At 36.4% G+C, this 14,034-nt stretch overlaps 1 protein-coding gene across 6 annotated transcripts in view; it reads left to right on the forward strand.

Annotated features, from left to right (window-relative positions):
* Window positions 1-14,034, forward strand: part of mast2 (microtubule associated serine/threonine kinase 2) — a 178,436-nt gene that overhangs the window by 5,451 nt on the left and 158,951 nt on the right. The window contains exon 1 of one of the 6 annotated variants that reach the window (XM_016284728.1): window positions 13,169-13,197. The exons of the other annotated variants lie outside the window; for them this stretch is intronic. Coding sequence (XP_016140214.1) covers window positions 13,189-13,197 — 9 coding nt within the window. The 5' untranslated portion in view covers window positions 13,169-13,188. Of the gene's footprint in view, window positions 1-13,168; window positions 13,198-14,034 lie in introns of those variants that run through there. 6 annotated transcript variants of the gene reach the window in all.

Consider the following 14,034-nt stretch of genomic DNA (forward strand, 5'->3'; position numbering starts at 1 on the left):
GACGTCCACTCTCTTATAGCTCTCGCAGTATTTTGTTGACACACACTGATAAGCCTCTAAACAGCGCTGCTTCAAGTCGAACACATCTAAGCAGTCTTCAGAAAAAGCATCAAGTTGGCACGCTACAGTGTTGCCAAGTCTGCGGTTTGGGGAACCCCTCCAAAAAATTTGTATTTTACCCCCTGGATCACGATTTTTACCAGTGGACCCCCCTCGAAAAGCGATTGGGCAGAAAAAAGAAAATAAATAAAATCGTAAGCAGCCAAAGGACGTAACTTAGAATGGGAGATGGATCGGTTTGTGAAAGGGAAGAGAAAAGCCATAGATGAACACAGTGTTTAATGTCGTTGGTGTGGAGAAAAAACCTGTGTGTGTCCTATGCCTTAGCAGACAGCATGAAATCCACAAAAAAATATATAAATAAATAACAGAGAATAATAAGTTATTCTATGCTATTTTTCAGTGTTTCAAGTGATGCAGGTGTTTTTTGTTTCCCTGTAGGTTTTTTAAATAAAAAAAAGCATACATTTTTCATAATGTTTAGTGAAATTATTTGGTAGTCTGAGGTGGAATGGGGATTCGGGAAGGGGTGGGGGGGGGCAGATATTCTTATAGGTTTAAAGGGGGGCACAACCAAACAGGTTTGAGAACCACAGGTCTAAAGTTAACAGATAGTGTTTAAAAAGTGCAGTCCAAGTTTACATATGTTTATTACAGTGATTTTGAATTACTTAGTGTGGTAAAGCAACAGATTTGTTTTATATTTCTGCAATCTACTTTAGTTTGTGTAATTTGTTACTGACTTTCATATTAATGTTTACACCAGGCTTATTTGTCAGTGCTTTATGTTGTCATAATTATTACATGCTTACAAGGTTGGAAGTTCAACAAATCAGTCAATATACTGTGATTGTAGTTGTTAAATAAAAATGTCATTCATATCAATTCATGCATCTCCTAATTTCCTCGTAACATATAGGCCTGGCCTACAGAAAAGAACATTTATGTTTAATCTATCTTAATATTGTGTTGGTCATACTATACAATGATTTATAGCTTGTCTTTGTTGAGTAATACAGAACTTTAAAGAGCTTTAAAAAATAATTGCATATTAAATCGCAATCGCAATATTGGTAAAAAAAATCACAATTAGATTATTTTTCAAAATTGTTCAGCCCTACAGTTAATGCATTTAATTTCAACAAAGAGGGTCCACTGTTCAAGTGATTGGTGTTGCTATGAACTCCACTGCACCCTCTTGATCCTCTCTTCTGAATGCTCTCCATGTGCAATAAAGCATTTTATCCAATCCTGTTTTACAATAATTCAGAATTGGAATGCATAGCTTAAGTGGTGTGGCTCCTGTTACTTCACAGGCTCAGTTTTTTCCCTCTTATAACCTTTCGGTGGTGAGCTAAACATCTGTGGGATTCAGCTTTGTTTTAAAGGGGTCATATGATGCTTTTTTAAAGATCATTATTTGGTGTAACAGAATATGTTGACGTGCTTTAATGTTCAAAAAACACATTATTTTTCAAATACTGTACATTATTGTAGGTCCTCTATGCCCCGCGTCTCTCAAACACTTCGTTTTCTACAAAGTCCTTCCTTCCGACAAGCACAGTCAGCTCTGATTGGCCAGCTGACCCAGTGCATTGTAATTGGCCGAACACCGCAAGCACTCGTCGGAAACGTAACGCCACTTACCATAATCGCGAGCTTCATCTTTCAAAATAAATGTAAAGACAGTAAATAATGTCATTCGTTTTACCATCGGTTCAAGCCCGAAAGGGGAACAGAGTCGCTCGCATGTCAGACACAGTAATGATGCAGTACACAAGCCACGGTTAAGACAGCTGACTCTACTGTGATGTGACGCTGTCTCTCTCTCTCTCTCTCTCGTTTCATGGCACTCAACGGTCCATAAAATGCATTGCTGTTCTGTTGTAAGTGATCTTAAAGATTCCTAAATGCATCTACTTTCGGAAAGCCAAATAAAGTGCTTTTACTTTCGCCTAGAAACACACAGCGTCTCCCTGACATGGCTGCTTCAACACTAACTGCGGTTACTGAAACCACGCCTTCTTTCTTTGCTGCACATTTGGGTGCATTATGCAAATATTTCCACATAGTGAGGTAGATATGTGGGGGCGTGTTAGAATGAGCCATTTAAGGGGGGCGTGGCAGAGTCTTAACTTTGATAAAGAATATCTCTTTGGTTTTGAGATTTTAGTCTTTGCAACTTCAGGGATCTTATCTATGCACAATTAGCTTGTAACACTCCAAAGAGAAAGGACAACTTGAAATCGCATCATATGACCCCTTTAAGAGTTCCTCTGCCCGGTAGTTGTTGAACCACTTTATTGTAAAAGTTCTTTGACCAGCACAGATGGCTTGGACTGGTGCAAAAAAGCAGTTACATAAGCATCTCCCAACCCAAATCAGCTTTTCATCCATGCATTTACTTGCATACATATGTTTGATCATTTGAGAGATGAACTGACATAACCAGACTTGGTTAGATAATGGAAAATGGGTTACAACATGTTGTTGATGTTACTGAAGACTAATTCCCTTTTGCTAAGTAAGCTCTATGCTTAAAACTTACACTGAAATGAGGGCTAAAAAACCAAGTGCTGTACTGTGAGCCTATTTACGTTGTTGTTGACAGCTTTTTATCTGCTCGGTGTCGTATCTGCATCAATAGAGGATGTGCCAGATATGTCCACCAATTAGTTTGCAGTGTTTTAAGGTTGTCTGCTCATCATTTGAAGTTATGTAGGACTGCCCTCAAGTGACATAGCCTTGAATACTTCTGTCTTAGGTCATTAGAGAGCATTTAGATTATCCTTTAACTCTTAGCCTTTATGATAGGGTGAATCTATAACTGGGGAATTGCTTCTGTGTACTTAATGAGTCAGTGAAGGGCTTCATTTAGAGCTGCAGTGAAGAAAAAGGAAAAGATGTTGACTCTAGTCAACTCATTATGCAGAACTTTCATTTAACAGGTCATGGCCATCTGATCAAGAGTGTTTGTCGGGTTTGAAATCCAATTAAAATCAGAGTTTTCCAATCAGTCATTTTCTCTCCCCTCTGTTTCCTCACAATCATCTGGATTCCGCGATTCCGTTCATGTTTTCTGCATCGCGGAAATCATAGGGCCCTACTAATGTAGCAAACGAATATGATAAGCTCATTGTGAGAGTAAAATACGGGGACATTGTTGTTTATTTACTTAGCATTGAGTCTCTCCAACTAGGTGACAACGTAGCGTTAAATCACCATTCAACAGAAATCCAATTAAAATCAGAGTTTTCCTATTCAGTCATTTTCTCTCCCCTCTGTTTCCTCACAATCATCTTCTCAGGTAATTATGAGTCTTAGTGTTGCTATGGCAACCAGTGAAGATATATATCGGATATTGACTCCACTGCACAAATGGATGCGATTTCATCACTTGACATATAAATGACACTGCATTCAATCCTAAATATTTTATTTGACAAACAAATCATGTTTGTGTTCAGTGTAAACACATTCAGTGTGTATTTACTAGAAACAAATAATGTGACATGGACAAAAACTGCAAATATTGATTTTAAAAGTTCTGATAAATTGTTGTCCTTATAGGAAGAGCCATTTGAGACACACATGCGGCTGGGTAATGCAGGAAGATGCTAACTCTTAGAAGAAAGTGAGATCATTGTCCCTCCGCTGCATGCAGTTAGTCACACAGCAGGGGTGTTTCAGTTCGTCTCACTCTGCTGTGCTCAGCCTTTATTTTAGAGGTGTTTGTTGGTCTCTGCTCAACTGAATTGGATCATTTAAAGACTCCATGAAATTAAAATGGGAGTTTTATGGTCTTCAGGCTCTATTAACTTTGAGGCCATCAATATGCTTTTGCACTCTCATAACTTGACACAATTTTGTGAAGCAGTTACCCTCCTCTTCTTCACCATGGACAAATGAATAATGAATGCAAGATTATACACACAGCTCCTGTACTACTTTCCATTGTAAATGACTGACTTAAAAAATTACAATATCATTTCATAACTAGTTGTCATTAGGCCTGTGTATCACCAGCAAAGTCATGATACGATACATATCACGACACAGAGGCCACTATACGATACATATCATGATACGGGACTGCGCTGAATTTCACCTCAGAAGAATTTAGTAAAACAGCTGTTTATTAAACACAGCATACTATAGTGCCATTTCGAACTATTGGCAGAGCAGACAGTTGACCTCTGCATTATGAAGGGACTCCATAACTGTACCACAGTACAATATATGTAATGGCATATGTTTCATGTTTACATTGGGCACTCCCCACCAGGTACAATATTCTTATTTTTTGCATCTTGTTTTTAAGCCCATAAATAATAATGTACTTGTTCTAATAAATTTATATTGTAATGTACTCATTCTAATATATTTTTAAAAATCATATTTACATTGCTGGTAGGTTATCATTGCACAAATTAACACATAATAAAAATAAAAATTTGAAGAGTTCTGAACTAATGCGCTGTCTTCTGTATCTAACACACACACACACACACACACGCCGGCTCAGTCACTCACACAGATCACGTTGCGGCGGCACTCATTCAGACATTTAGGAACAAACTTTTTAGCGCTGCCCTGCAATTTTATCAACTAAGTAGCTTAATCGCTCAAGAGCTACATTATCTTTCTCAACAAGGAGCTGGTAACATCGTTGTTTCTAAAGGAATTAATGCCACAGCTTCACTGTTAATAGAGGAACGCGGCAAAACGGTGGTAATTCATACATACACAGCCCCCCCCCACCTCCCTCATAAATGAACACTTGATGAATTACACATTTACGAGAATAGAATATTGAAGTGGAGATCGCTAAACTGCAAGCTAAAACTAAAACCCGTGTTTTCAGAAAGCAAGCGCGTTTATCCACAGTGGAGAGAGAGCGCGCGTGCACAGGGTTGCCAGGTTGACAAAGATAAGTAGAACATTTAGCAGATATTTCCGTATTGCGCAAGTGTGAAGCTCTGTTTCGGGGATTACGTCTCTTTATATCAGGCAACCCAGTTGTGTTCCTCTGTGGCCAGATTAAACCTTGTTGTAGCCTATATATTATGCTCTATTCATAATTTTTTTTAGAAACCTCGCAATTTTCTGCTCAATTTTAAACGTTGTTGTTGTATTCAAATTAAGTGTGGTCCACTTCTGCACACGTGCCACAATATCGATACAGGGCCAGCTGTATCGATACTCGTATCGCCAAATCTCTGTGACGATACATCGTCGTATTGATGTATCGAACACAGCACTAGTTGTCATGGAGTTGTGTCTGCTGTACGGCACTGGTAGTTCTGAGGGTGCTTTCACACTAGCACTTTTGATGCGCACCCAGGTTCGATTGACGTCAGAGTAGGGCTGGGCGGTATATTGAGTTTGTACAATATATACTGTAGATATTTTCTTTATAAGCGATTTGATGTATTTGAGGCAATACCGTTTATATCGATAGACAGTAGTTTGATACGAGCACATCTGAAAATATAGTGGGGGACACATACTAAGCTGCTGCGGAGAAAGTGCATAATCCAATTTGTTCTAAACATGTGACAAGCTTCATATTAAGGCCTTTAAAAACTGGTAAGACATAGTTTATAGTTTCGTTTCGCATATTAGTTTAAGCGGCTCGGCCCGTCATATGCTCTGACAGAAAGGCTGCATGTGCCGCTGACAGAGACGCTAGGCTACTCGCACTGTTTAATGTGTTTGAGATGTGCTGTATTCCTGAATGCATAACTTACATTTCACAGGTATATTCTCCATCTGTAAGTGTATATTTATTATACTTTATTTGTTTTCATAGCCTTTAATATGTATTGTTTTGTTGAACAACATTGGGCGGTAAGTGAAATATATATATATATATATTAAATACAGATTTTTAAAAATCCAACTACAAAAACGAAAATACAGAGATATATACCGTATATCGCAAATCGGCCCAAAAATACAGAAATATGAATTTTTGCCCATATCGCCCAGCCCTACGTCAGAGTTCGGTTCATTTGGATGATGTGAACGCTGTCTTCCGAACTCGTGTGCGCACCCACGAACCGTACCCGAGTCCGCTTAAAAAGGGTGTTCTGGGGTACGGTTCATGTGAACTCCGGTTTGGTTTGCTGCTGATGTGAACGCAATTGTACCAAATCGCAGAAGTGAACTGCTATTAATGATGTATTATTTGATAAAAATGTGTGTTTCTGTGTGTGTTTCACTCACTTTCTTGACAAGCGTGACTGACGTGCTGCAAACAGAGAGCTGTATATCTAATTTCTGTTCGCCTTCAGCGTTCTTTAGAGCATTTGCAGTACATTCGTAAGACAGACGTAATTGCTGTTATGTCCCGAAGCTACATAACGAACGAAACGAACGATTCAAAAACGTAAATATATAAAAGTGCAGAGAGCAATGTTATGCATTTGCCGCCTTCTCCTGCGCCTTCGTTACTAAGGGGTAAACAGCTGCTGGCTTGATGACGCAAATGAACCATTTATGTTATGTGAACCAATAATGTTTCTCTTATCACTTCAGAGATTTGTTCTATTTGACCGTAAGTGCCCTGCTAAGTGGGCTTCACTGGATATTGTGCCATGATTCCAGTTTGAAGGGAACACACATGTTACATTCCAAGGGCATTAAAGTGTGCGAGACGTGAATTTAAATGGTATTTATTTACAGAGGTATATTATGCCAAGTGTTTGATCACCATATTTGAGTGATCATTGCAAAAAATGTGTTTATGTACATATATTCTGTATACTGCATTCTATATATATATAGTACCAGTCAAAAGTTTGGACACACAAATGGGAAAGTGTCCAAACTTTTGACTGGTACTGTACTATAATATACACAAAGAATATCAGCTGATACTGTATATCGATATCAGCCTTTTTTTTAACTCCCTAATATCGGTATCAGCATCGGCCTCAAAAAACCCATATTGGTCCGGCTCTAATGAAAACCGTGGCGAATGCCAGGTTTTATAGTGCTCATGCCACTGCACTATGCAGTCGTAAGTGACAGGAAATTACTGATCAATTTATGAGCCCTGAAATTTTATGGTACAGCTTCAGTACCACAGACGAGTCCAAAACCTATCACAAAACACCATGTTTAAGATGTTAAATGTGATCAATTAACAAAAGAACCCAACTGTCTTTTTTTCCCCAGCAAATCACTGGAACTTATTAAACAAATCAGCCGTAACATGTTATATGAATAGAAAATAGTGAAACATGAATTGTTTTTGCTCATAGTGGTGCTGTCTGATTGTGAGATGATGTTGGTGGTTACTGACAGGCCGAACTGAGGACATATCAATGTGCAAGGCTCGCATTACTGGAGAATAGCACTGTAGCATGAGGTAGGTCAGAGGAGGAGAAGGAATGCTACAAGCCGGAGCCTGTGTATGTCCTAGAAGAACATGTCAGAAAAACAGCTGTTTTATTGCAATGGAAAGCACTCTGGCTGTTCTACCAGTCACTAGAGAGGGGAGTGGTTCAATATTTTTGTTGTGTAAAGGGCAAAGAACAATTGAGTTAGTAGAATCAGATTTTTTTTCCTTGTCAAAAGGAAACCACTCTAATGCAAAAAAATAAAGGATATTTTTGATTATGTATGTATTTATTTATTTATGGCAAAGTGAGTGTCTCTTGTTCATTGATACTTTTCACCTCCTGAATAGGTGAACAGGACCATCAGTAGTTGCAAAAAAACATCCTGACATTCTTTGCTTTCCTGTTGAACAACACAGGAAAGTGACAATTCACACAACTGCATAGTGTTGTCTTGTTACTTAAATTTCAGTAGTTTATACCAGTGCTTGTAAAGTGTCCCTTTAAAACCACATGCAGCAACAATTTGTCTGTGTTGACTGAAAAGTGCTCAGTTACTTGGTGTTATAAGGATTTGTCTTAATGCTTCTTTTAGACTTCAGGAGAAAGGTAACCTGTTAATAGGTAGCCAAAGTCTTCTGTGTTTCCTGAGGCAACCTTTATTAGGGCCCAAGCCAGAAAGGCGCAGGGCCCTATTGATCCCCTAAGGATTATACATTTTTTATTTATTTATTTATTTTTTTCAACCTTCCGGGGCTTTTTGGGGGCCTTAACATATTCTTTTAAAAATGAAACTGTACACTTGATTTTTTTTAATGAAATTGCATAGATTTTTTCTTTCTTTTTATCAAGTGAACAGTTGTACAGTTTCATTTTTTTTAATCTTGAAAAAATATTTTTGGTGTTCTGTATTCCTCTGTGTTGTGTTTGATTAACTTTTCTGTTTGGAAGATTAATGATATTTTATATCTCCTTTGTAAATGCTTTACAAGGTATGAACAATCCTCACTTTAGATGAGCTCACAAAAATAGATGGCTGGCAGCTTCTAAATGTTTTATAACTACCTGACCTAATCATGAATTACAGCAGGAATCTGTAAATAAAGCATTTATTAACACACTGAGCAACTATTATCATGTGTTTAAATAAAAAGATTTATACATTTATAAATGTAAGATTTATAAATGTACATTTAAATAGTTTATTAATCATTTACATACACTTTCTAAATGATCTTAAGAACTCCTAAATAACTGGTTTGTATATAACTTAATAATTTAGAAATTATAAATGGATCATTAATAAAGTGTGAAAACAATTATTAAACATTATAGATATGCTCAAGAACAAAATATTTATAGCTGTATTTATAAACTGCTTACTAATGCCTATTAATGTTGGAACAATGCTTTATAAAGGATGAATTGATTTTATAATAACTGCACACTATGAATCATTAGTTAAGCATTAGTAAATAGTGTTACCAATTTTTTTAATGTTTAATTTTTGAATATTAACTGACAATAATACATGCTATATAATTATTGTTCATGTTTATTAATATAGTTAATGTTAATAACTGAAAGCTTATTGTAAAGTTTTATTAAAGTTTTATATATTGTTCTGTGTATGTGTGTTTCACAGTCTTAATAGTTTGGCGTAACCCTTTAATTTCCGTATCCCTTAAAACCAGACTGCCAGAGGGTTACTGTAAATGCATGTGCCTGCTGTGCACCATTCTCCTGATGCCTCCGGGATGGCGTTTGCAGACGGCTTGGGCCCGCCATCGCTGCTTGCAGCTATATTTTTGTTCCTGTTCTTCTGTTAATTGTCCTGACCTAGGAAGCTTTTCCCTTCTGTTATCAGACAATTCTCCAAATTGAAAGCTTTCCAGCACTGTCATTATGGCAGAACACACATTGTTTGAGCTGGTGGCACAGATGAAAACCACTTAGAAGCAGGTACTCGACAGCTTTCTTTATCCTTGAGTTTGCACACCGTGTGTAATAAATAAAAATTCCCCTAGATTACAACCCTTGGCATTGCTTAATCTATGTTATAATAAGCCAAACACAGAGAGACTGAAGGCTCTAATTCTTTTTTCTTTTAATTCTTTGAATTTGCATTTTCAATAATAAACCCGTCTCCAGCAACATGTTTTTGTTAAATTTTTGTTTGTTTTCTGCAGCAACTCGGAGCACTTTTCATATTCTTTATCCTGGCTGAAGCACATTTGTTTGTAAGAATAATCAGCTTACACTATCAGTCAAATATTTATAGAAATTTTATTTAGCGCTGCAATTTTATTTGATTTATAATTTTATTTAGGAAGGATGCTTTAAATTGATCAAAAAGATTATAATGTTACAAAAGATTTCAATTTCAGACAAATGCTGTTCTTCTGAACTTTCTATTCATCAATGAAACCTGAAAAAAATCTTCTCATTTGTTTTCAACAATAATAATAAATGTTTTTGAGCAGCAAATCAGCATATTAGAATGATTTCTGAAGGATCATGTAACTGGAGTAATGATGCTAAAAATTCAGCTTTGAAATCACAGGAATAAATCAAATTTTAAAATATTTTCAAATAGAAAACAGTTATCTCTCTCTAAAATTTCAAAATGTTACTGTTTTTGCAGTTTCTTTTGGATCAAATAAATGCAGGCTTGGTGAGCAGAAGAGAATTCTTTAAAAAAACATAAAAAATCTTACTGTTCAAAAACTTTTGACTGGTAGTGTATGTCAGCCTATAGTTTGATATAAGGTAAACATTAATTTATTTGTACTGTTTTTTTCCCCTTAAATATTATATAGTTTTATAAGAGGAGGTTTCATAGACTTGGAAAATTCTTTTTTCAGAAGTTTTTAGGTACAGACATCTGTTGTGGGTGTTCTTGGCAGTTTTTATGAGGCTTTTTTTTCATAGTGTTCATATCGATATCGGAATTATATCGTATCGACCGAAGTTAAGAAATATGTCATGATATAAATTTTGGCCATATCGTCCAGCCCTAGATAATCATAATTAATAATCGATTTGTCATAATCGTTCAGCCCTATTACAGTTGACCCGGCAGGATGTATACATCCCAAAATTCATGGTTGTTTGAAACGTATGTGTTTATGTGTGCAAATCGGTATTGATTGTGACTCTGCTTTGTAAAGTGGCTCTGGCAAGGCTGGAATTGATGCTGTCCACATCAGAATGTAATGATGCAGAAAAACAATAAGCTGACCAACTGACTTTCTCACTGCGCAAAGAGTTCCTGTACACCACAACATCAACACAGCCTTAAACCAGTGGAGAGAATTTAAAAAATGAAATTATTGTGTCTCTCCTATGCTCTCACCATAACACTGTTGTTGCACAATTCATATCATCATTTCATATTGCCCTACAAATGCAAAACACAGTGACTACAATTTTTGAGGCAAATTCATCAACATGCAGAGACAATATTGTTCCCCTAAAATACAACATTTTTACTTTTGTTCTGTGATTGGTGAAAATTATTTGTTGGCAATGTATCTTTTTTTCCACCCACTATAATTGTATATAAACCTTTATAGTAATAACCAAATGTTGTTTCTTACTGTTAAAAACTAGGGTTATCAATAAACCATGTTTAATCTCATGATTTGCGAAAGCAGAATGAAACTAACAATATTAAATTTGGTAAATGTGTTCAGTTTTAAATTAAAATTGTAAAAAAAATTGTTCATATCTTAAGTTAGCTTTGACAGAACTAAAAGGACATTTTGTTAAATGTTTAAAAACCTAAAAGAGTCCTGATTTCAGTCAGTTTTTACAAATTGTGCTTTTTACTGCATTTTGCATTTTGATTGCTTTTTGTAGGGCATCGTAACATAGTACAGGTGCATCTCAATAAATTAGAATGTCGTGGAAAAGTTCATTTATTTCAGTAATTCAACTCAAATTGTGAAACTCGTGTATTAAATAAATTAAATGCACACAGACTGAAGTAGTTTAAGTCTTTGGTTCTTTTAATTGTGATGATTTTGGCTCACATTTAACAAAAACCCACCAATTCACTATCTCAACAAATTAGAATACTTCATAAGACCAATAAAAAAATAATTTTTAGTGAATTGTTGGCCTTCTGGAAAGTATGTTCATTTACTGTACATGTACTAAATACTTGGTAGGGGCTCCTTTTGCTTTAATTACTGCCTCAATTCGCAGTGGCATGGAGGTGATCAGTTTGTGGCACTGCTGAGGTGGAATGGAAGCCCAGGTTTCTTTGACAGTGGCCATCAGCTCATCTGCATTTTTTGGTCTCTTGTTTCTCATTTTCCTCTTGACAATACCCCATAGATTCTCTATGGGGTTCAGGTCTGGTGAGTTTGCTGGCCAGTCAAACACACCAATTCCGTGGTCATGTAACCAACTTTTGGTGCTTTTAGCAGTGTGGGCAGGTGCCAAATCGGCTCAGGAATCCTTTGCAGGTGTTTTGAGTTGATTAGCTGATTGGCATGTCACCGTATTCTAATTTGTTGAGATAGTGAATTGGTGGGTTTTTGTTAAATGAGCCAAAATCATTACAATTAAAAGAACCAAAGACTGAAACTACTTCAGTCTGTGTGCATTGAATTTATTTAATACACGAGTTTCACAATTTGAGTTGAATTACTGAAATAAATTAACTTTTCCACAACATTCTAATTTATTGAGATGCACCTGTATACGCTCTGATATTGGAATGTACAGCACATGTCAAAATCTGGGATTTATGCCTGGTTTTTATGTTAAAACAATACAGGTTGTTGCCAAACTCACATTTAGAGCTCTTTTGTCAAGTACTGTTATATGCTTCATTGACAATTGTTAGTTTATGCAGGATTTAGACAAATAGCCTCCTGTTTGAATTCTGTATGTAAACAAGCACACAGGCTCAAACACCCATATTCTCACACACTGCGGGTGCACAGATGGATTTGGATAGTTTGATGTTTGTGTACAAATCAGATTAAAGTTCTGTTGGAGAACTGGGAAAACCACACACATTTACATGGAATACATTCCCTGTGTACATCAATCTTACCTGACTTTAAACTCAGTAGTCTGTGATGACCACAGGGAATAAACTAAAAGGATCAATTATCGTATGTTATTTTGGGTAACTGTAAACGTGTAGATTAGCATCATCACCAGTGGCTCTGCCATTTTCAGAGGCTTCATCTCATTGCCAAGGCTCATTAGAACTGGTCAGTGACACTATGTAATAGAAATTGGTCTTCCTATTAATCAGCTGCACTTGACAGGAGATCAAGAATGAAAACAGAGCAAGCATGACAAACTTTGGACCAGTAGCCAAATAACTCATTTTCATGGGCTTTGTCAGCAGCCATTGAATATGCACTGCTGATGTGTCCTTTAAAATGGGTGTTTGAAAAAGTCATTACACACTGTGTTTGGTGATTTAGGACAATGGACATAACATTTTATTGGATTGGATTTGATTATTGCTGAATGATAAAAATGCACTGGGGTAGTAGTTGGAGAATATTGCCCAAATAAATTATTACAAGCAGGGCCTAGATTTTGTCAGCATGTGTATTCAAACTCACTTTAATAATGCACTGTAATTTTCTGCATAGTCATACTGCATTTTAAATAAGCTGTTTCACTAGACAAGCTGTGTTGAACTTCTCTCGCTCTCTCTTTCTCTCTCTCTCTCTCTCTCTCTCTCTCTCTCTCTCTCTCTCTCTCTACCTATACTCTCTCTACCTCCACCCTATACTTCAGCTATGCAGTAATGAATGCAGTAAGAAAAATTTCTTCTGGATTATTAGCTCTCCTACCTGCTGTGTGTGCTCACCTCACATTTAATATTTGGAGGCATGAAGAGAGAAATGATGGGTGTGAGATTTAGCACTGAATCATTAAATGGAAGAGGCTTTGCCACATAGAATAAAAACATGCAAACATATTCCATAGCTCCATAGCTCCAGTTTATGGTGTGAGGGTTATATAGCAGCTCCTACTGATGAGATGGTAAAAATGAGGTTTTATTTAGAGCCCGACCGATATGTTTTTTTTGGGACCGATACCGATATTAGGGAGTAAAAAAAAGCCGATATCGATATATCGGCCGATATTCTTTGTGTATATTATAGTACAATACCAGTCAAAGGTTTGGACACTTTCCCATTCGTGTGTCCAAACATTTGATTGGTACTATATATAGAATACAGTATATACATAAACAGAATATATATACTGTGTGTATATATATATATAAACATTTTTTGCAATGATCACTCAAATGTGGTGATCAAACACTTATAATGATGTGACAGAGATATGCCAGTTCCAGTGGCTGAGGCAGGGCATTTAACAATTTAACAATAAACTTTATTATCCAAAATGAGTCTGACATCAGTGCACTGAACAGTAAAGTTGAAGTTCATTCAACTTTAATTCAATTCAATTCCATTCAACTTTATTCTGTTTATTCTTTTTTCACTTCGGAACATTCATTCACGGATTTGCGCTACTGTCTTCACACACAGACGAAGCTTACTAGAGAAGTGTGGCATAATATACCTCTGTAAATAAATACAATATAAATAGGGATGCACCGAAATGAAAATTCTTGGCC

This window comes from Sinocyclocheilus grahami, unplaced genomic scaffold (assembly GCF_001515645.1).
Source record: "Sinocyclocheilus grahami isolate Dianchi unplaced genomic scaffold, SAMN03320097.WGS_v1.1 scaffold187.1, whole genome shotgun sequence".
Lineage (NCBI taxonomy): Eukaryota > Metazoa > Chordata > Actinopteri > Cypriniformes > Cyprinidae > Sinocyclocheilus > Sinocyclocheilus grahami.